Genomic DNA, 18,905 nt, shown 5'->3' with positions numbered 1-18,905 from the left:
CATACACATTATCAGATGAATTAGAAAACATCGCACGTAAACAAACAATCAGCTCTTTTCAAGTGGAGTTTGTTTTTATTCTAACATAAGAAAAAACAACGAACGAGAAAATGCTGCGCTATAACCAGTTATGTTCTTGTTACCTAAAACTGCAAAGAGCAGAGAGTAAAATACAAAACAAGAAAATAGAAACATCAGCAAAACAGACACAAACCAGGAAATGCAAGATTACACTAGAAGGTAATTATGTATAAGAAATGAATAAAAAAAAAAGGGCAGTGGGCAATTAATTTAAAACCACAAATCAAATCTGAACATGCATGCCAGTTTAAAATGTTGGCGACAGCTACAGCTTTTAGGGAGGTCAGAAGGAAATGAAAAGCATATCGGGGGAGACTTCTCCCCCCAGCTTATGTGGCGTGCCGAGTTCAAACACACCAGTCACACGGTACTGGGCTAGGTCAGTTACCCAGATAGTGTCCTCTAAGAATACTTCGGGTTATTACTGGCTTGTTTTAGGTAAGGCCTCTTCCATCCATTGCAAAGACTAATTCAGGAAATGGCATGGGGTGCTTAGCCTCTAGAACAAAGTCTACAGCCTGTTCTATTTCTGTTCTGCACTGAAACACCGAGAACATTCAAAACAGCAAGATATACAATTCCATATATATATAAAAAGATAAACAAAAAAGAATGTTGGGCGTAAATATGAAGTGAACATACAAATTCTTCGTTTAACAGACTGCTGTGTTCAATTACGTAGGCAATTCTTAGGTACAAATTTACCACCTGGTATTTAAATCGACCTACCACCACTGCTCTGTGGTTTAGGATTTATCCAGTTTTTTTTTCCTTCAGCTGAGTACTGAAAGAAAACAATTACTGAAGATGTATAGAGGGAGTGTGCCAGATAGCTCAAACAGTAGTACAGAAAGCCGGAAAGCTGGTAACAGTGCATGCAAGATGGGGGGGGGGTCTCCTGCTCATCCATGCGTGGTGTCATCCTCCACGAAGTCTTTAGCCTGCTCCGCTGATATCACATCAATGTGACTCACCTGCAAAGCAGCAAATCCGGCATGAATACATCTCACATGTGCACGCTTACACTCAGAATCACGGCCAAAACGTTCAATTTTATCCACTGCTGACCTTGTTCCGGAATTTCACCCCGTAGAACTTGTCCGCCGACTCCAGAAGCTCAGGCCTGAAGGTCGTCGTGATGAACTGCGCATGTCCAGCCAGCTCCACAATCATATCTGACGAAATAAAAGAAAAACCAGAGTCAAATGTCAAAGAAAATGCATTATGCTGCAAATTTTAATGCACACCGCCCAATAGTAGCCAATAAGCAAATCGGTGCACTTCCATTAGCTCCATCGGGTCTGACAGCCGACAGGGCCGACTAATGGAGATAACGGCAGAGTAAATTACCAGACACGGCCTTCCTGTGCTGAGCATCCAGGGCCTGGTCGATTTCGTCAAACAGGTAGAAGGGGGCCGGGTCACACTTCTGAATGGCGAAGATGAGGGCGAGCGCCACCAGGGATTTCTGTCCTCCGGACAGCTGCTGCATCTCTCGCATCTCACCTTGCTTCCCCGTGAAGGACACCTGCAGCACAGGCCGCGGGACAAAACGCCAGCCGTTCATCGCGATTCCAGATTCCTCCACACTGAGTTTCTCAGTAAGGCTCGGTATAGAGGGATAAGTGGAAAGATGTACTGTTCTCAGACAATGGGTCTGACTCATTTTTATGAGCCAACAAAAAGCACAACAAAGTGCAGATGGAGACTGTAAGTGAGAAATCTGGAGGCCGACTTTTCAGATACACGAAAAGAAATGTATCCAAGAGACAAAATGACAGACTTAACTACGCACGAACAACTGTACAATTTCAAAGAAAGTTCGAAATCTGGGGCTCGTCTTACCCTAATTCCCACTCCAGTGAACTGGTCGACAGAGGGAACGCTGCTCTGGGATCCCGAACCCCTCTCGCTCTCCGCACCGCCCTCCCCCTCATCTTGTGATTGGTTCCCCTCGGCATCCCCTTTCTTCATCACCAGGGTAGCCTTGCCCCCAGGTACAAGCTTCTGAAAGACCTCACTGAAGTTCTTTGACACCTGGGTTTCGGGGAGGGGGAGGAGCCAAGAATGTTAATACATACAAAACACTGACTTGAGGTCCAGTCGCTGGGTTGAGTGTTATTACTGCACTCCTCACTGAAAGATGCCACTCGCCTGTTTGAAGGTCAGCTGTATGGCTTCATACTTCCGTAGCTCTAGAACGTTCATCAGCTCCATGATGGACTTGTAGCCTCTGTCCAGCTCATCCTGCCTCTTGATCAGCTTCTCTTTTTGCTCTGAGAAGTTCACAAACTGGTCCAGGGCCTTCTTGTTCACGTGGCTGTACTTCTTCAGCTCCGTATTGCACTGCTCCAGCTTTCGGAACAGCTGAAATGACACAAGTGGCCCACAGGAGGCGTGAGCGAGCGCAGTGCGCGTCTTGTCCACACACAGTGCTGGCATGGGCTTTCCGGGAAGCTGTCCCGAGAGGCTCGGAGAAGAGCGCACCCCTCACCTGTTTGAGCGTGAGCGTCTGGTACTTCTCAAAGGCCTCCTGTGGCAGTGAGCCCAGCTCCCGGATCTTCTTCATGCACTCCTCCTTCTTCTTGAGCAACATGCCCTGCCGGTTGGTCATCTTCTCCAGCTCCTTGGTGTCGTGGTTAATGGCGTCGTTCTGCTCCTTCTCGATGTTCTTCCAGCGATCCATGCTCTTCATATGATCTTTGACCTCAATTTCCATCTTGTCAATGAGTCCATCCAGATCTGTGGACCAGGGGGTTACAGCATGTTTAAGCCACATTAAAAACTACCCTGACCTGAATAAAAAAAGGCAAGAAGTCACATTTAATCTCATCCCTAACCTTCACTGATACAGTCTAGCATAATGCTAATTTTTGCGCTTAAAATAAAGCACCTTCTGAACGCGCCATGGTGTCCTTAATGCGTTTGTTGATCCCGTCCAGCTCCGACGTAGTGGCAGTGAGAACTGTCCCTCCCTCAGTCTCCCTGAGCTCATTCAGCTCCTGCGTGGAGGAAAGGTTGGAGGTCACAGGTCACGCGTCTTTAAGAAATGCGACGTCGGCATCCTCCGCCGACGCAACCCACCTGTTCCACTTGGTCCAAACGCTTCCTGAGGTTCTCGTTCAGGTACGTCTCCACCCTGGTCATGATCCCCTCTAGTTTGATTCTCTCGTTCAGCAACTGCCTGTTGTCCTACATCGGCAAAATAATAAAAACTTTAGTCACATTTCACTGTATTTCCTGTAAATACGTAAGCGTTTGGTAAACAAGCAGTATTAAGCGTGTTGATGTATAGATACGTCTCCAGCAGGCGGAGAAGCCCATGGACACACCGCACAGCCGTGCTACAGCCCTGAATGCTGAAACTTCAACTGAGTCACCACAGCCTGATCCAGGGGCGCAATAAAATAAAGATTAAGAATAATAAAAACGAAGGTAGCGTACTTGCTGCAGCTGCCGGATCTCATCGTTGAGGTCATCCACCCGCCGCTGGTCCTCCAAACTGAGCTGAGCCAGCAGATCTGTCCCCAGCTCCGCTTTCAGGGATTCGCGTGTCGACTCCATGGCATGAAGGCTCGCCTCCAGGCTCTGCAAGCTCCGTTGCTGGGTGGGGGATGGAAAGTATCCACACGTTACAGTGAGTGATTAGCCAAAGCACTGCCATGAAATGCACTTACAATAGGACTGCACAGCATCAGTACTCCAAAAGCATTGCATCACTTTTATACCATTAGATAATCCAAATGTCAGCGTCGCTACCGAGCATGCTCAGACGTCGCCCTATAAAGACGGGCCGAAGCCGTCATGTGACCCTGTACAGCGAATGGCCCGTCACCTTGGGCATGAAGGTTTTCTCAGACTGCTGCCTCTTCTCCTTCAGCATCTTCATCTCGGACAGGATACTGTCCCGCGAGGCCTTGAACTTCCTCTGCTGGGTCTCGATCTGTTGCATCTGGTTCATCAGCTGATCGATCTCGTTGTTGATGCGTGTAGGTCGCTAAGGAATGCGACGCCATATCCTGGAGGAGCGACTACCATGTGACACACTAGGGGGCGCTATGAGGTTACTATAATCTCCCAGCCCCTCATCCTTTCAGGTTAATATCCATGGGCTTAACCCTGGTTCCCATGAGTCAGATGTCCTCTAGGTCTGCTGTGACCAATCCGACTGATGTACACACACACACACACACACACACACACACACACACACACACACACACACACACACACACACACACACACACAGTGCACCAAAGGACACGACGCAGGGTGTCCAATCAATCATCTGCTAATGGATGATGGTGCCGATGACTCACACGACAGGCTTTCTGACATCTGCTAATCTGCCATGCACGCTCCCGATCTGCTCAAGAAACAAATGCTGCCTTAAATCCCTTGGCCTCCCCGTCACAAACAAACACCATCGCAAAGTGAAGTCGTGACAGTCCCACACCCTGTCCCCCCCCCACCCCGTAAGAAAGCGCTTGGGAAAGATATGTTCGATGTTGCGTCGCAAGTTCTCGTTCAGCTTGGCCTCCAGTTCGCCCAGCTCCTCCTCAGCCTTCCTCATGTCCTTCTGCAGCTCCAGTCGGGACTTCCTGGTATCGTAGTACCCCCCTGTGAGAGCCCCCCGATGGCTCACCTGGTCACCTGCATAGAAACCAGTCACATGACACGCGTGCATGAGCAACAGGAGTCCACTTTCTCCAGCAGTATGCCAGCCTTTCGCAGAAGCACACTGAGTGAGATGTGATCCTGTCTTAAAGCTCTGGATGGATGCTATGTATCTATGTAGCTACCCTTGCATTTTACGTAACTGGTCATATTTTGCGATGACCTCTGTTAAGACCCACCTTCCAGCGTGATGCAGTCCATGGTGAAAGCCCTGGCCAGCTGAGTGGAAACCTCCATGCTGCGGCAAATCAGGGTTTTCCCAAAAACATGCTTAAACGCCTTGTCAAATTTGGGATTGTACCGCAACTTGCTGATCATCGGGATTGCATCCTGGAAACATAAATAAGGCCAACATGATGAGTCATTCTTTAATGACGTCGCAAATCCAATACAAGACCGGATTAACCTCAAATACCAAAGACGTGTGGTTGAATCACAGCCGCTGGAGGTTATTGGAATTTAAAGCTCTGCAATAAGCACATGCAGTCTGCTGCCAGGTTACGGCGTACCAGCAACCAATGAGGACGAAGTGCTGCTGGTGCCATGAAGAGGTCATTAAAAGTGTCGTGGTTTTAAGAGCTGTGATAATGCAGAGGTGAGAACAACCCAAATAGATTTTGTGTCTTAACTCCTGAAAACTTCTTGGGACACAAAAACCAGTAGCGTGTCCAAGGTCCAACACACTACCCACTGAATCACGAAAACAGAGCGGAGCTGAATCTGCAGTAAACACTGAGGCGCGGCGCTTACGTTGGTCTCTGGGTAGGCCGTGTCCCTGACGTCCAGCTTGCTGAGAGGAAGGAAGGTCACTTCCCCAGGGAGATTCATTTTGTTAAACTCCATCAGGATCTTGGTGCTGACCTCATCAGTTTCCACAATGTGGTAAAACAGCCTAAGGGAAATAAAATATAGGTTCAATACCCACACTGCATTCATTAATTATGATGGAAAAAAATGTACAGCTAGTCTTCACACTGGGTGTGGGGTGAGGGCGGACCGTGAGGGCAGGCCTGCTCACCTGGTGCCGGCAGTCACTTCGACACAAGTGTAGAAAGCAGGCTCACACTCAAAATTGTTCATCACGATGCCATGGTAACCGTTAATGACGTGCTGGTTGATGCCCTTCCTACGGAAGTGCTCCAGCACCTTGTTAATGCTGTCGATGCCGTTCAGAATGGCCTGCCGAGAGGGAAAACGACTCATTCACGCTTATGCAAACGGCAGTCATCATCAGCAGCGCCCCCACGAGGCGGCAGGAAGAACTGCGCCGACCTTTCCCGTTGCCGCCCGCAGAAGCTGTTGCTTCTTCTCCAAGTCCTCCCTCTTAGCTGCCAAGGCCTGCTGCTCCGCATTCTCCTCCCTCCACAGGTAGCTGTGGGGGGTTCGACAAAGCAGGGCTCAGAAAACCGCACCCCCCCGGGTTTTAATCCACGATGCCCCACCGTCACATCGGTTTACATGCAATCCGTCATTTGTAGTACCTTCGTCACAGATACCACAGGCTGCTGGAAAAAGCAGTCACACAGCCACCCGGGGGCTCGTTTTGCGTATAACATGATCTATTCTGGCGTGGTCCTACACGGCACACATTAGATGTCATGACACCGCAACAATGCGGCATAAATACAGTCTGATAATACAAAAAAAGAAAAACACCCTCCCACAAACTGGAAAAACAAAAACATGCACAGCCTTTAAGAAAATGTCTTACTTTCTCTCACTCTGAAGCTCATCCTTTTTGTTCTTCACCTCGTAATACTTCCTGTCCAGTTCTTCAACACGAGTCTTCACCTCGTTCAAATCCTGATCCAGTTTCTGAAAGACGCGAAAGTATAAAGGTCACGACACGCGTGAGAGTGACCGCCGGTGGGTCGAAGGTCGGGTGCTGCAAGGGTTAGGTCGAGTCTGTAGATGGCTCTGTACGGAGGACGTTTCGTACAGTGTACTGCTCCAGGTTCCTCTCCTTGTTGGCCTCAGTGTCCTCCAGGTCCTTGTGGATGGCGGCTATCTGCCGTTTCTTGTCATTGATGGCCTGGTCCAGAGACTTCAGCTCCTTCTTGATCCACTTGTCCCTCTCCTCCTTGGAGGTGAACTGACTGCCACGGCCCTGCTTGGCGTACAGGTCCGTCCTTTCCTGTGTGGCCTGGGCCAACCTGTCGAGATAAAAGGAAGAGATTTAGTCTGTCCTCTGTCTTTATGTCCCAAACACACACCCATCAGGAACAATGAATGTTAATACAAAGGTACTGGAAACACACTGGATCAAGCAATATCAAACAAGCCCATCACAAGCGGTCAACAGCCGGCATAAGAAACATGAAAGCAGAAATGTCTTGCCCACACTTCCTAAAAGTCCTGTTTTTTCGTGAATTCCTAACAAACACGAATCTGAAAATACCCAGCGATGTGCTGGCTCAGCGCGCAGCTGCATCACACCGACCTGGCGATGCCTCTCTCCTCCCGCTCTTTCACCGTGTTGAACTTGGGCTCCGTTTCCTGCAGCTCCTTCTGTTTCTCCTCTATCTTCTCCAGCAGCTTCTGACGCTCCTTGAGCAGTCGTTTCTAATCAAATGAAAACGACACGGCTTCACAACACTGGTCCTGCTGGGCTTCAGTAGTAGGTCCTAGAAATCATAATGGAAGAAACCGCCAGCAAGCGGCCAACTCGGATGAACCCGGGCAGCGAGAGGTCAGCCGAGAAGCAGAAATATTCAGCCGTGCTGAAAATCTGGAAGTATCGCTCCCCGCCAGAACCAAGGGCGATAAGACAAAGAGGAGCTGCGACAGGCCGGCCATCGAGCGTGGCGACCCGGCATAAACTCCCAGCTCCACAATAAAAACTGAGGCAGAAGCCCCACAGTCATATGGGCGCCTTCCCAGCATCCCCGGCGGCCTGCCAGAGCAGTCAGGTGGCTGGCATCCAGGCCTCGCCAGCCCCCAATAACCCCACGCAAACTCAGCCTCGCCGGCCTCCCCTAACACGGCTCCCCGGAAATAAATAAATAAGACGGGACAAATAAGCGGCAAGCGGCCATGTGGCTCTGAAGGAGCGCTGCCATCCCAGCGCTCTTGATCCGGCGCCTGAGCCGCGATGACGCAGGCAGAGGCTTCCGCACCCTCTGTTCGCTGTTGCCCGCCAGCTCGTCCTGCAGGTCTTTGGCCTTCAGCTCCAGTTTGGTCCGCTGCTTGATCTGCTCCTGCCTCTCCGCACTCAGCTGCTCCTTCTCCTCCTTCATGGCGGAGATCTTGGACTTCAGCTCCCGGACCAAACGTTCCGTCTCCTTTTGGGGGGAGGGGGAGTAAAATAAAAGTGGTGGCATGTTTCCAGATAGGAAGTGAAATGCAAGGGCGGCCACAGCGATCAGCAGGAAATGCAGAAACACCATGCAGCTTTTTGGAATCCCAAAGAAGGCCCCGCCCCCCCTCCCCCTCCCCCTCTGTTCATATCAGTCCATGAAAAAGCTTCAGCCTGGAAGGGAGGGCGTAAGATTCTGACACGCCTGAACGCACGCCTTTAAGACGTTACTGGTGAATCCCCTAACCTCTCCCGTGCCGAGACGGGCGAGGAGGCAGCCCTTTACCTCTACTTTGTCCCGGGCATCCTGCTGGGCATCACGCAGCTGCCTCGATTTGTCCCCACAGGTCTCCCTCTTGGTGGACAGCTGCACAACACAAAGAACCAACACATCACGGGCAGAAACGACGCACGCGGTTAGCCACCGAATGAACGGGCAGAGAAATCGCTGGTCCCGCGCCGATGCCCTGCGTCGGCCAGGCGCACCTCATCCAGCTTGGCGCGGGTCTCGTTCAGCTCCTGGTTATAGATGGTGTACTCCAGGGCCCTCCGCATCTTGTCCCATTTCTGGTACTGAGCCAGCTCCTCCTTCTCATCCTCCAGAGTATGCAGACGCTCCTCGATATACTTCAGCAACTCATTGATTTTCTCCCTTTTCCCCTCTGTTGGGTAAATACCAAAAACAATTATAATGCACAGTCGTCGAAACGCACTGAAGCAGTTTAACAGAACCAAGATGACTTGTCTTCCCCATCTCCAGTTATTAATCGTGACCAATAATCAGGTACAAAGACGAATATTCTCCTGGCCCACAGCTTCAGCCTCTTTGCCCTCTGTCGTCATGCCCCTCCAGTACAGGTTTACCTGTCTCCTTCATGAGGGAGATGCTCTCCTCTTTGCGTTCATCGTACACTCGGGTCCCTGCTACCTCCCGCAGCAGCTTCAGACGCTGAGAGTCTGGGGCTGTCGCCATTTGGTTGATCTGAAGTCAACAACAAGTATTTTCCTGACTGCAGCAGCGCATGCGAGAAACTCCTGAGCTTCTAAGAAGGGCGCCAATAGATTTCTGCTTTTAGCAAATTAACGTGCTTATATCTGTTAAACAAAATGCAAACTAAAAAGCATGCATGAACACTGACGTGCCAGCGTAACAATAAGGAGAGAAAAAAAAAAAAAATAATCAAAAAGCACTGGTCCGTTACCTTTCCTTGTTTCACGATGTAATACGGATTACTGCGAGAAAAGCCGGCACTTTCCAAGAGATTCATGACATCGTTTTTCCTAAAACACAGACAATTCCGATCTCTTTGGTACTTGTTCCCACACCAAAAACAATCTTGCTTGTCATTGTGCTCCTACTTTATTGTGACTTTTTTTTGGCTCCGAGGCACTGACGTCATCTGAAGTTTACACCTGAATTATGCTCTCACGGCTTGACATTACAAGTAGGTCAAGGCAATTTTGTATGGTCATAAACAAAACACCTCTACATGGAGAAAGCAGTACTCACGTCACCATTTTCTTATCCAGGAAGTACTGGTCCTTTTTGGCTCCAATTACACGACGCAGTGACACTTCTTCTTTGTCGATCTACAAGGAAATGCAGCGCTTGACAATTCAACTAAGACACACTGTCAACAATGCAGATCTCTACTTAACACATGGGAAAACATAAATCATTCAAAGTAATAGCAAGAAGAATAGAATAGAGACACTTAATTTATTCCCACAGGAAAAGTGGGTGATTTTCACACACTATACCTTACGCTCCAAGAGACACACAAGGATATTCATGCGTCATATAAAAAAATTAATAAATACAGGTTAGCACAAGGCTTGGGCTCAGAGTGCAGGGTCAGCTAGCAACCAGTGTCCCAGGAACACCTGGGCTAAGGGCTTTGCTCTTTGCTCTGTAAGGATTACTCTGCTAGCCGTTAAATCTGAATTAATGACTTTACAGACACAGGCACCAAATGATCAAAATCGTATTAGAACCGCTTTAAATTTACGCTGGGGGGCTTACCGGCAACCTGTTGTCCGAGTTGTCGAATATGATTTCCACGAAAGCGGAAATGACACGAGGGCCAGTCCCTTCCTGAAACAAGGAGAGCAAGTGGTGAATTGCACACGAGGGAAGTGCAGGTGAGCGAGTAAATAAATGGAAGACGAAGAATGCACGGCACTCACGTGCAGCAGAGCGAGCCTCTGCTCTGGACGAAGGTGGCTGAACTCGTCACTGAGCACAAACTGGATGGCTGTACGGGGACACAGAGTGTTAGTCGAGCAGCAATACATTACACACATGGTAACTGCATTATACCTCTGTTAACAGCCCAGTTAAATATCCAGTTTACTATTCATACATGTGCGCCAAAACATAAAATTTATATCACTTGCACATTGTCACTAGTGATTGACCATTACACATAACACCTTCTATCCAGCCTTATCCAAAACTGGCAACCCAGATTAGAGTACCGGAGTCCTTCACAGCAGAACTCTGTAAATCGGATAAGGATTACTTACCATAGAAAAAGTTACTTTTCCCAGATCCATTTCGCCCCACTACAAACAGGAAGAAAAAGACAGCAGAGAATGAGATTCACAGCCCAATGAGGTTGAGGGACCCCCAATGTGACATCACATAAACTCACCAATGACATTGTGCTTCGGGCTAAATGGATCGACAACAGTTTGATCCCTGTAACTTCGAAATCCTTGAATAATGACCTAAAAAGACAGAAGTAATTCAGATAAGTTAGGCATCTATATGATAAACTAAAATGAAGTATATAATAAAAAATGTTTTTTAGCCAGTACTAATTAGTGGTGCTATTATAATTTAAAGGCAACAGATAGATTAATACATGTACTTTGTTACACAAAGAAGGTGAAACATTTTCTAACAGTAACATTATTACCTTATTTACCAATTAAACAATCGGCAGTCATCTTATCACAAAAAAGAAATTTATTTAAATTTCACCAGAACTATACCACAAGTTCACGTTACGCACTTTGCAGTTGTAACAATGTTTAAGAACCTTGTAAAGCATATAAACTCTCTCAAAGATGTCACAGTGCAGCATTAACGAACAGCTATCAATATTGCTCAAGTAGAGAATGGCTGTTCATTCGCATAATTAGTTACCACTGTGGAAATGGAACAGGACTACCAAGAAATACCTACATCATAAGGCTTATTTGCCAATTATGGTCAATTTTAAAAGACTGAGGCGTTAATGTGGTAATAACTTAGTAGCTCCTGGATACCTGGCCGGACGCTTATTCAAGCGCTCAGCTCACGTCACATTGCTACGATCTGCGCTAACGCGAAATAGCAATTAGCAATTTTTGTTCTTGCGACGTCTAAATACTGTTATGCATTGTCTCTGTAAGAGATTTAGCTGCATGCAATTCTTCGTCGTGCAGTTAAACGCAATAACGTAGTTTTAAGCAGAACGTCGAATTTGACTAGTAGCTAACTAGCAAAAGTTAGCTTAGCTAGCTTACCTGTTTAATGTACATGGCTGGGTTTGCACTATTTTCCCTCAGATCAAATCACCCACAAAACGGAACACGCCCGCCTCCTCCTCCACAAAAGGAAGGGCTGCTTCAAAAAAAGTTTAATTATGTCAAATTGAAATTTGAAAACCCCAAAACTACTAATTGTTCAGATTGCCTACACAAAACAGATAACAAGTAAAATGGCGACGGGGGCGGGGCCAAGGAGTGAACCGTGCAAGAGACAAAAATAGGGGGAAACTACATCTAAACCTCTTTGTATATTTATAGTTGCGTGGACGAACATTCCTTTGTCTAAATAATTTCACAATAATTTCAAATAAAATTTAGACACACTAGTACAATGCGGTGATATTATGGGGAATTCGAAAATATATTTTCTTTACTCTACAGTCACCCCTAGTTTTTCACTTGGTATCTACCAAGGATAAGACCTTAGGCGCGAAAGCGGTATAGTATGATACCGACCCGCCAGTAAATTTGAAGTAGGTTGGGATATATGATTAGAACTGTTAAGAGAACATAAATACGTAAAATTCCGCCCGATACAGTAAAACATGAATTTTCTTTCGGTGGCTTAATTCGTTGACTTTTTACAGAATTAAATGAAAGAATGTAGTACTTTTATTTAATGTTAAGGTATTTGGTAAAGTTGGAACACGTTATGGATAGTTCTGCCCATCCGCTTCACAGGGCGCTTTCTTGGAGCACTTTTAGCCACCGGCTCAGAAGCGCTGCCCGTTTATCCCTCCAACCTGCGCCGACACTCCGACGCCTCCTCCTGGCGCGCCACTCCCCGACATATCTTGTTCGGAAGCATCTCATCTCTGCTATAGTGAAAGTCCGGTCTTGTCTGTCCTGTAACTGTACATATACTACTCTCTAATTTATTGTTTTAAAGTTTTCCTAGTATATATTTCATTCATATTCCGTAAAATTCTATTTTTCAGCATTATTTGTGCTCTTTTTTAACCCCGTTATATTCTGTGATGTTTGCAGTGGGCAGTTGTACTTTCATTCGTGTTTGCACTGTCCCGTTAACTGTAGTCTCTCGTTTCACTGCACCGAACCACTGCCAATTGCTGGCAATGAAGAGCTCTGAGTGCACTTTTTATATTTGTTTGGACTGCATGTATTTGATTGTACAGTCTTGGTAGCTTTTCTTTAAATGCAGGTCTGTGTACAATAATCTTCCTCTGGGATCAATGAAGTTAATCTAATCTAACAATACGTGTGATTACTGCTGCGCGCTCCCAGCCCTAGGGGCGTGAGGCGCCAGCAGCCACCGCACCGCCCCTGTTGCAGCGTGACTCAATGTTCTCGATGAAGATGATGGAGACACCGTCTGTGCGTAGCGGGGAAGGAACGCTGCCGGCGTGGGAATGTCTGTGAACCACCTCCAAATATTTATCACCAGAGTCAGGCGGATTAGGGCTTTTGCGCCCCAACCTTTGCCTGCAACAGCATTCATCACTACATTGGCTACCCGTTAGCTCAGAATTATTTATTTCCCTCTAATGAATCCTCAGTGGCAACGGCCATTTTTTTGTGGCCCGTTTCCTATATTCCTATATTCTTCCTGTTTATCAATTGCATGTCACAAATAGTACTGCAGACCCCATTGTTCCTCCTGAAAACGTAATTGACATGATTTCATTTGATTAGTTTACTTTATGGCGTAGTTTACGTAACATATTAGTAAAGTGTAAGTACATTTTCTTACTATGCCGTAATTTTTCTTAATATGACGTCATACTTAAAAAAATCCGATGATCTAATAAGATGCAAATCTCATGTACATGTAACTGATTTAAATTATGTACGTTTGTGTATGGTTAATGTATTGTGTCCCTGTAGTGTAAAAGCAAACAAAGTCGTTGTCACATTGTGCAAGAATGTTTTATTAACCTTTTCACAGAATTTGTAAAAAACAAGAATAATAAATTAAAAAAATCATTTCCACACTCTGTGAATAGGTAATAGGAACTTCAAGGTAAGGCAGCTATTGCTATAATTATATAATCCTGTTTACTACACATATATCAAAGGCAACAGCATCAGTGTGTATGGATTTCAAGACCCACCAGATTTGCCTTGTCCTCAGTCCTTTCAAAATACTTTCTCATCATTTTGTTCTCTCTCTTTCAAGCAAACCAGCTTCATCATTTCAATGACTTGTACAACGGCTGAACATTTTTGTTTTTCAAGTATTCGGAGACAAGTAGGAGGCCAAGCAGCAACATTAAGGAAGTGCAGTTATTGGACTCAACTTAAACTGGTGAACTGGTGTTTGGAGGGGTATAGGTGCCAGGAAGGCCCCGGGGAGCGTAAACACAGAGGGTTCATAGTTTTTGTTAAAGGTGAAGTCCTTTGATAAGAATGAGACAGTTTCTTGACTGCAGGGGGCAGCAGAGGTTGGAGACGCGGTGGAAAACACTTCAGATTCAAACTGGAGCAGCTGGCCCATGAAGCCAAAGTTGGGGGAGATGAGCGCTCGCCGTTGCTTGATGAAGTCGAACGCCTCCTCCAGGTGCAGCCTCTTGGTCTTCATGATGTACGCCATGCATATGGTGGGTGACCTGGAGATCCCAGCTTCACAATGGACAAGGACTTTTCCTCCTGCTTGCTTTACGCAGTCTGGAAGACAAAAAATAGAAACTGATCAATTAAACTTGCATAATGTTAACATGACGCCATCATCACATCTCAGATTCATATCAAGTTTCAGTTGTCAAATCAGGACAACAGTGCATTATGGGGAACAGATTCAAATATTCAAATTCAGTGGAGGGGCGGATGCTGGAGACATCACGATGGAATGAGTATGATGCTGGCGAGCTTCTTAGTTGGCAGCTCCTCCAACCTGGAGAGTACCTGTCATTCGATGAAACTTTCCGCAATCATGCAGCTTCTGCCCATATCCACCTGTGGCTACCTACATGACCCATGACTCACTGGCTTGCTGCACACGAAGCGCTGCAATTTATCACCGCCTATTACTCAGAGGGCCTTTTTTTCTCTCCCTCCCTTCAATCTCTGATTTATTCTTACATCAACAATACATCAAGGACCCAGCTGAATAGCTATTAGGATTCAGATCCCCGTAACCAAGACAGAAGCCAGGACCATCCAATGGCAGAGGTAGAATGCCTGTTTAAAGACCCACCTATTGTGTTCTGTGCAATTTGCCCACATCTCTATGCCTACTTAAAGGTTTTGAAAGATCAAGCAGCAAATTCACTAGCTGTGGACTAAAGTCGACAATAGCGCAGCACTGTTCCGCATCAGGAAGAAGATTACCCCAGGTCATTTTCTCCCCCCCCCCTCCACTGACAGACACACACAGTAGGTCAGTAAATAGTTCAGTTCCCATCTTTGTATGGCTATTACTGTTACCTAGTTCTTTTTGTCTCCCCTATTCAAGTCCTTTCCCCACTTGCCTCCAAGCCAAAAATACACCTGCCCGAGATAAACAACCTTAGCCGACACCCGTCTTCAGCAGAAACCCAATTTAGTAACGTGGCGGCCACACCCAGCCAACGAAGTACAAAGGGTTAAGGAAGAGGACACCTTCATTAAGTACCTTCTTCAAAGAAATCAAGAGCAGCCCCCATAACAACAGTAGCTTAATCCCCTGCAGGACGTGGGAAAAGGCGATGCGAGATAAATGAGAATGGCAGCCCTGCCTGCTTCATTCACAGCAGCAATAAGAAATTCTTATTTAAGCCCTCTGCGGTTTTTAAGGACAGTTATACTATCTGCATGGCAGCTGCGATGTCTCTCAAATGTTTGGGAAATGCTGGTGAACTTTATAATGTGGTTTAAAATTGGAGTAGGGAGAAATTCTTAGATGAATTGCTATTAATTCCAGCATAAGGCGAAAATGACAATGTCTATGCTTTCATTCTCAGAGATAAAATCTCAAAAAAATGAAAGTTATTTGTAACTTATGATGAATAATAATCACAGAGATGGAGCTTTGTGAATGCGTGATGTCCATCAACACTGCTGCAGGTATTTAATTGTATGGATCTCCTTATCTCAGTGTATCGTTGCCTCATATTGAAAGAGCAAATAAAGCCCAAGAAGAAAATAGTGCTTACCAATGAAGTCAATGGCTTCCTGGAAATGAGAGTGGATGTCCGCTGTGTGATTGTCCTCCACTGGAATCCATTTGTAATTGCAGTGGCCCTTGGACTGCTCTGTGTCTCTTCGGGACACATTCAGCAAAGCTGTGATGTGAAGGTCATCAAGGTAGTCTTGTCTGGAGGCGTGGTAGGCACTACCAAGGTATAGGAAAGGCAGGATCTCTACGGGCTTGCCCTGGAAGAGAGTGCGGTACAATCAGAATCAGAATCAGAATCGTGTTTATTGGCCAAGTATGTGCAAGCACATACAAGGAATTTGATTCCGGTAGATGTTGTCTCTCATTGTCTACAAATGAGATTTCAGAAACAGATAAAATGAAAGACATGCAAATGAACAACAAAGAACAAATCCTTTCTTAATGGCTAATTTCAAGAACATGTCGAGAGACTGCAAGGTCAAGAATCACCGATAGTATCTCCTAAGGCAGCGTTGACAGCTGATGGATGTTTATGAAACCAGATCTGTTAGTGGTCACTCCTGTTATCATGTGTTGTTGAGTTTCACAGGGTGACCTAGTCACAATCGTCGTACTTCATACCAATCGCACTTTAGAACTACGTCAGCGGAACACCGCGTTTAACTGAGAGCACTATACCGTGTGGAATGTTAGGGACTCCTTTAGAAGAAATCGTGGGAGGATTATGGGAATCATGTGACTAGAAGGCAGCACAGTTGGTTTAATCCGTTCAAGTAATGACAAATGATTAGTCTACCGTTTTAATGAAAGTAGATCACCGTTTCAGTCTTGGAATAAATTAAGATGCGACAGGTGTGAGCTCAGAGTATTTCCAGACGAAAAGGCCTCCGTGTCTCTCTCCCTATATTAAGCTGGTATCCGTAACTACCGCTAGATTTTATTCCGCCATTTTACAGGATGACCTGGATGCCGTTAAACCAGTAAGCCAGACAGTAAGTGCTTAATCATAATCCTGTAAACATTGTTTCCTGTACAAATTCCAGCCGAGCGTGTTGTTTTAGCTGACACACAAGCATATCATCTGGTACAAATACTGGTCTCTCTTTACTGATAAACGTGCCGGAAAATACACGCCTGGTTCAAGATATCAAATAAACCACTGTCTTACTTTAACCATTATATTAAATAGGCTACACTACTAACAGCTACTCTGGAATTTTTCTTTATTATGATAACTGCTGTCTGAAAAACTTTATGTAGTTATTGATGTCCGCCCCCCCCCCCCCCCCATCTGAGATGAACACACTTTCTGATACCCTATGATAGTCACCGTTTTGATTGCGTTTATTATTTATATACACGCACAGCTACGATAGGTTCGAACGTGCACTTTCAAAGGTACATGCGTGACGGTATTTGACAATTCAAATGCATGCGGGAGGAATTTATTGCCAAGGAGGGAAATGGCCACACTGAAATCGGGCTGCAGCAAGGAAACGCGAGCGTCTCTCCTCTTCCGTACCTGATCGTAATCTGGTTTGTGCTGGGCGCCGAGTTTCTCACACAAGTTGATCCCGACCATTTTTTCGGTTTCGGTTCCCGTCGGTGGGCCGGGTTTCAACTCCGTGCAAAGTTCAGGGTACTGGGAATGAAAGGTCTCATATCCTCCTATCGGACAAAAGCATAAAAAGGCCATTCAGTTTGGCCCCTCTTGCTGATAATGCCCAGATTTGTTTTGCCGTTTCCCCTTATTATTCCCACACAGAGAACACATTGTTGAGACGGTTTTGTCTTTTAAATTTTATAGTCATAACAGGATCTTGAGATTCTGAGTGTGGCAAACCTATTCAAGAAAACAGCTTACACTGATGTCATGTCATGACATTAATGTCTTCACGTTGTAACTTTAAAATCATGAAAGAGATTTTCTAAATCGGATTCAATATTTTGGAATCGATATTTCAACAAATGATCAGTTACAAAAAAATGCGCAACGAAACCAAATACAATAGCTACAGGATCCTCGCTGACATCTATGTGATCACAGCCTGAGTCACCGACACCCGTTTGACACGTAGCGCGCGTTTTAAGTTCATCCCACAGATCAAACATTCCTCGGTCGATTGTAGCAACCAAATATCAGCAACGTGATCAACATGCTACTTTATGATAAACAATATGACACTGTTTATTTCACAAGAACATTTTCAAACAGCAGGAAAATGTCTAAATATTATTTTCTTACATTCTTACCCCTGAACTACTGTAATATCATTTAAAACATTGAAAAAAATCAGCCACTGTTCTGTAATATAAAACGGTCAAATATGACCTTAAAATAGTGGAAAACCAGAGTCAGTTTTAATTTTTAATTTTAAATATTCGTTCCGAACATAAAACCTCGTCCCAGCGGACGAGTTCAGACAAAAGATTGCTCACGAATGGGTAAAACCACAACAGTTACTCACCTTTAAGAAAGCAGATGTTTGTTCCACTTGCAAGATGTGACAATGTATTTATAACAATTTGTGCTATGCTGTCTTTTTTCAGCTTTTGCCAGTGAGACGTTTTGTCATCTAATGCCACAATCGCCGAAATCGTACCCTCTCGAAGTTGGTACTGCGCTCTCTCATCCGGGATAACAAAATGAAGAGGTACCGGGCCACCCCGGGACCTCCGAAGGATAACGGAGTTCAAGTTAACGTTGAATGAACCTTTTATACTTGAATTCGTAAAGAAAAATACGGTCGGCAATCCACAATGAGGCAGTTTCCACGTTCCTTCCTTAAAATTTTCTTAAGACGCCGGCAATCTATTGTTTTGACCTTCATATTGCTTGCCACTTCACAGCTGATAATACTGAAAGAGAATTAAATGTATTCAACTATGCTTACATGGGGCTAGAGAACGGAGTGAGCTGCACTCTCCGGTGCGTCTGTGTCCACATTTCCTCTAAGGGGATTCCGCTCTATCTGCTTTATACGGCTGGAACCTCCGGATTGTGACGCCACGAACCATATATGGATACCGACGGGGCATGATTTAGGCAAAGACCGCCCACACTGCTGTTGACTACCCGCTATAAACCCCCCCACCTTACGAGAGAGTGAATACGCCTGAACCAGCAATTAGTCATAACAAAACTTCTGGTTTAGTTATCGAATGCAACGGTTTATGAATTTGAAACGGATATACAGCACCCATAATCCCAAGACATACTATGGCTATAACGCTGTAGCCTAAATAAAAAGTTTCTAACGA

The 18,905-nt window shown here is 45.7% G+C and overlaps 2 protein-coding genes across 2 annotated transcripts; both read right to left on the bottom strand.

The window, feature by feature from the left end:
- Nucleotides 1–53: 53 nt before the first annotated feature.
- smc3 (structural maintenance of chromosomes 3) lies at nt 54–11,771 on the bottom strand. The gene is made up of 29 exons (XM_048987240.1): nt 11,567–11,771; nt 10,708–10,783; nt 10,580–10,618; nt 10,241–10,308; nt 10,077–10,148; nt 9,564–9,643; nt 9,256–9,334; nt 8,918–9,035; nt 8,540–8,715; nt 8,340–8,420; nt 7,875–8,039; nt 7,199–7,320; nt 6,698–6,911; nt 6,470–6,573; nt 6,031–6,130; nt 5,777–5,937; nt 5,509–5,650; nt 4,938–5,088; nt 4,584–4,734; nt 3,917–4,070; nt 3,526–3,684; nt 3,166–3,273; nt 2,975–3,083; nt 2,576–2,823; nt 2,236–2,448; nt 1,927–2,118; nt 1,432–1,609; nt 1,150–1,256; nt 54–1,055 (listed from the first exon to the last, which is right to left on the bottom strand). Exons 1-29 carry the CDS (start codon nt 11,579–11,581, stop codon nt 984–986), a joined length of 3,654 nt encoding a protein of 1,217 aa, XP_048843197.1. The 5' UTR covers nt 11,582–11,771; the 3' UTR covers nt 54–983.
- Nucleotides 11,772–13,455: 1,684 nt separating this feature from the next.
- On the bottom strand, nt 13,456–18,615 carry dusp5 (dual specificity phosphatase 5). The gene is given in 5 exon segments (XM_048987878.1): nt 13,456–14,215; nt 15,682–15,901; nt 17,167–17,312; nt 18,113–18,382; nt 18,385–18,615. Coding segments are annotated over 5 exon segments (1,122 nt in total). The 5' UTR covers nt 18,476–18,615; the 3' UTR covers nt 13,456–13,820.
- Nucleotides 18,616–18,905: the final 290 nt, after the last annotated feature.

This window comes from Brienomyrus brachyistius, chromosome 20, assembly GCF_023856365.1.
Source record: "Brienomyrus brachyistius isolate T26 chromosome 20, BBRACH_0.4, whole genome shotgun sequence".
Classification (NCBI taxonomy): domain Eukaryota; kingdom Metazoa; phylum Chordata; class Actinopteri; order Osteoglossiformes; family Mormyridae; genus Brienomyrus; species Brienomyrus brachyistius.
Note: the sequence above shows the minus strand (reverse complement) of the source record. Positions and strands in the feature narration are given on the sequence as shown.

Excerpts from the sequence above, each read along its gene's own strand:
- smc3 (XM_048987240.1), bottom strand. Across the intron at positions 2,824-2,974 it reads CACCATGGCGCGTTCAGAAG|ATCTGGATGGACTCATTGAC; the intron begins GTGCTTTATTTT and ends CCTGGTCCACAG. Across the intron at positions 1,257-1,431 it reads GCACAGGAAGGCCGTGTCTG|ATATGATTGTGGAGCTGGCT; the intron begins GTAATTTACTCT and ends TTATTTCGTCAG.